Below are 3,543 nucleotides of genomic sequence, written 5' to 3'. Positions count from 1 at the left end.
GTCATCAGGCTGCATCACAAAAGCCCTAACTTGTAACTTCAACCCTCGTTGTCCTCACTCACACTCTCTCTCTCTCTTTCTCTATAATTATTGTTTCTATTTTGTTCTGCTCTCCCACTCGCTTTCCTGGAGTGACTTCCATCTTCATCTCAGTGAGGGAGATGCGTGCTTGTGTTTTATCCTCGGGGCAATCCGTTCCTCTGTTTCTTTCTCTTTTGCCTGTTTTTTTACTATCCACAGATGGCTTCCCTGTCAGGTGGATCCTCCCCTGGTGGTTGGCTACGACGAGTGGCGGGGGGGGGGGGGGGGGGGGGGTTTATACAATCGGTGGTTCTTTTTTTGAGACAAAATGGAGCGGCTTGATGAAGTTGTCATTTAACGTGAGATATTGTTGTTTGCGCTTAGTTATCAGTGAGCTATATAAGTTTACAGATGTCTTTTACTTTAACTTTGAGAACGCACACTTAGCGAGGTGCACAACAGTGTGAGTTTCTATCTAAATTAAAACACATCGCACAACTCATCTCCAGTACACCGTCTCCATCTTCCCTTCATCAGATTTTTTGACCACTTGGAGGCAGCAAAAACAAGCTGTAAACAACGCTGACATACAGTATCATCACCTTTTAAGATGACAGCAACATTATAAGTTCTTTTGAGTTGTGTTCTGGTTCTTTAACTGCTCAATGCTCCACTATACTAGTCGTAACTGTGTCTGCCTGGGTAGGTAGCATAAAACAACTAAAACACCTGCCTGCTGTGGCTGAAAACTACGCCGACGAGAGCCGTGAGAATAGAGCAAAACTGTAAAGTTGCGGGCCATGAAAGCAAAACAATAAACCGAAAGTTACTGAAACGCTCCTTAATGCTGAGTGGAACTGCAGTGTGGAAATAATTAACTGTGGGTTCATCAATATGAGTCATGTGATCCATTATTAATATGAAAATAGTGATTATAGCAGCTTTAAAACTTTCATCTTTACTCACTCAAATCCATCTCCTGTAATATAAAGCTTTAACTTGTACAGCATCTTCTTAACACTGAGAAGTTTAGATGGAAAAAGACCAAGCTGAAAATAGCCCAGCCATGTGCCAAAATTGCCTCTTCAGCAGGAGAAAAGTCCAAGTGGCTCCCCAAAGTCCTCAGGGTCCAGAGTGCTGTTGGTTCTCCCAGGTAGTTTCCGTTCTAGCTGTGCGATCAAGGACCGATTTAGACGCGCAAACCACAGGGGAGCGCAATTAACTACCTGACAGAAAAGAAATCCAGCAGTGCTCCAGGGCCCGAGGACCAGATTTGAGGATCACTGGTCTAAAGCCTGCCTATGTAATTGGCACAGACATTGTAATAAGTAGGGATCATCTCTCCCTAATCTGTCACAGCCCACCACTTCCACTCACACTCTCTTTCATGCTTGGCTGCCGCGGCACCAGAGCCAGCTCGGTGAGCGCCTGAACAGATCAGACCCCCTCGTGCCCCCCGGTGGAGGTTTCTTGGATCATTCGCTTCGACGTGGTAACCAACGACACTATTCCAAATTTGGAGAGAGATCATACCGTTCTCGTTAACACTCTGCCAGTGAGGTCCCTCCGATAGCACTAAATTGCTGGGTGTAGCCCCTCTGCTAAATAAATTAAACAGGAAACAACTCATAAGCGGTTCCAGTGGCTTCCCTCCTGTCAACAGCGATAAATTAAATTGGAACTTTCAGGTGAGCAGTCAGGCGAGACCAAACCACATTAAAAGACGTGTCACATTACCCTCGCACCAAGAAATGCATTTACCTATTTGGGTTTTCTAATTCATTTTTCTCCCTATCTGATTGTTGCGGCTCCACCTTGTCCACCAGGAGCTCTAATGCTGTTGTCGCCGTGTTTCTTCCTGAAACAAGTCCGTTATTTTTCATGCAACACAAATGTGACTTGAATTTATGAGCACAGTGTGTGACACCAGTGCCCTCTGGTGGTTTGATCCTGGCTTTGAGGATAGGACCAGTTCACACTACAGCTGGTTACACATGCTTTTAAAAATGCTGCTCTGAGAGGTACCCTGGTGGCTTGGGGGCTTTAAGGCGCTGACCATATAATTGCAATGCCCCCTGGTATGAATGAGTGTGGTCATTCACCATTTCTCTCCAACTCTCCCCTCATTTCCTCAAATAAAAGCATGAAAGGCCACAAAAATACAGTCTAGATGGATAAACCTTGACAGCAACATTTTATTTATAGTGACTATCATAGTATAATGTCATTTTTTTTTTGTAAATATCTATTTACAATTGCTTAAATGTAGTGGTTAACACGGGCTTAAACACATGAAAGCATAGAAGTTATAGTTTGCATAAGAAAGGCACTTTATGATGATAAAAGACACCACAAAGGATCAACATTCATTTGTGTTTCATCCAGTTTGTTCCTTGTAGAATCAGAGGTTTGGAAGGGAAGACCTCCTTGTCTTGATTTCGTACAAAAAGCTTTGGGGCATGGCTGTAGAGTAAAAGGCACTGGACTCAAATGTTTACATTCATGCTCATCCATTTATGGTGAATAACAAGCAGATGTGACCTCTGCACTCGCATCACTGTATACTTTTTTTAGAGGCTGAACAGCTCAGTCAGATGGAGCTCAGAGTCTCCTAGCGTCTCCTCTCACCAGCGATTACTCTGAGCAGCAACTTCTAGATCCATGATGCGCGGTAGTCGACCACTAGCACCACCCTCCAGGTAGCCGGGCTTCACCGCGGGTGTGTCTGAGAGCCTCCTCTTGCTCTTGTTCAGGTCTGCATATAGGAAGATAAATAACTTAATCATTTTCACGAGAGGGGGGCGAGCGCCACCGACCGTGTTAGCAGATGGTGGACGTCAGATCCTCACCTGAGATTGCCAATAACATCTTGCGTCTGGCTCCAAAGGTGGAGATGCCCACTTCCTTCAGATCTTCATCAGACAGAGTGAGGAATGTCTGGTAGTCAATCTGGATGAGTACAGATAGCAGTGCGTCATAATGCTCATTCGTGATGCATAACGCTTTTGTTTGTGTTGTGTGTTTCAAGTTCTCTCACACAGCGTGTTGCATGCGTATGTGATGATGAAAATGTATTTTCACACACTAATAACTGTTTGCATCAGAGAAGGATTCATTGAAAGTACCTCTTGTTGTTCAAACACATCAATGTATTTGATTAGGCCAAGCTGGCTGAGCAGCTCAGGCAGGTCATCTGTCATTTGTGGAGAAGGGCTCCGCTGGCTGCACGTTGAGGCCCTCCTCGATGAGCACACACCTTCAAAGTAGCTGCTGCTGCTCGGGAAGCTCTCCGCTAGACATCAAAGGTCAAAGTTCAGAGGGAAAGGTCAACGGTGGCAGAGAGAAAGTGACGCAATCTGTTCCGGCGAGCTTAAAAAAAACACACTTACAGGTTTGTCATTTCTGCTTCTACTCATTGAGGATGCGAATGCGGGGAAGGCGGAGGTGGATGGAGTGAAAGTAGACGGGGGTGAGGAGGGGAGGAGGAGGAAGAGGAGGAGGAGGAGGAGGAAGAGACAGGAA

At 45.3% G+C, this 3,543-nt stretch overlaps 1 protein-coding gene across 1 annotated transcript in view; it reads right to left on the bottom strand.

The window, feature by feature from the left end:
- Window positions 1–2,198: 2,198 nt before the first annotated feature.
- Window positions 2,199–3,543, bottom strand: part of bicc2 (bicaudal C homolog 2) — a 32,461-nt gene continuing 31,116 nt past the window's right edge. Inside the window, 4 exon segments of the mRNA XM_037780297.1 lie at window positions 2,199–2,776; window positions 2,871–2,970; window positions 3,147–3,308; window positions 3,405–3,498. Of these exon segments, the coding sequence (XP_037636225.1) occupies window positions 2,646–2,776; window positions 2,871–2,970; window positions 3,147–3,308; window positions 3,405–3,498 (487 nt within the window). The 3' untranslated portion in view covers window positions 2,199–2,645.

The sequence above is a fragment of the Sebastes umbrosus genome, chromosome 9 (genome assembly GCF_015220745.1).
Source record: "Sebastes umbrosus isolate fSebUmb1 chromosome 9, fSebUmb1.pri, whole genome shotgun sequence".
NCBI lineage: Eukaryota > Metazoa > Chordata > Actinopteri > Perciformes > Sebastidae > Sebastes > Sebastes umbrosus.
Note: the sequence above shows the minus strand (reverse complement) of the source record. Positions and strands in the feature narration are given on the sequence as shown.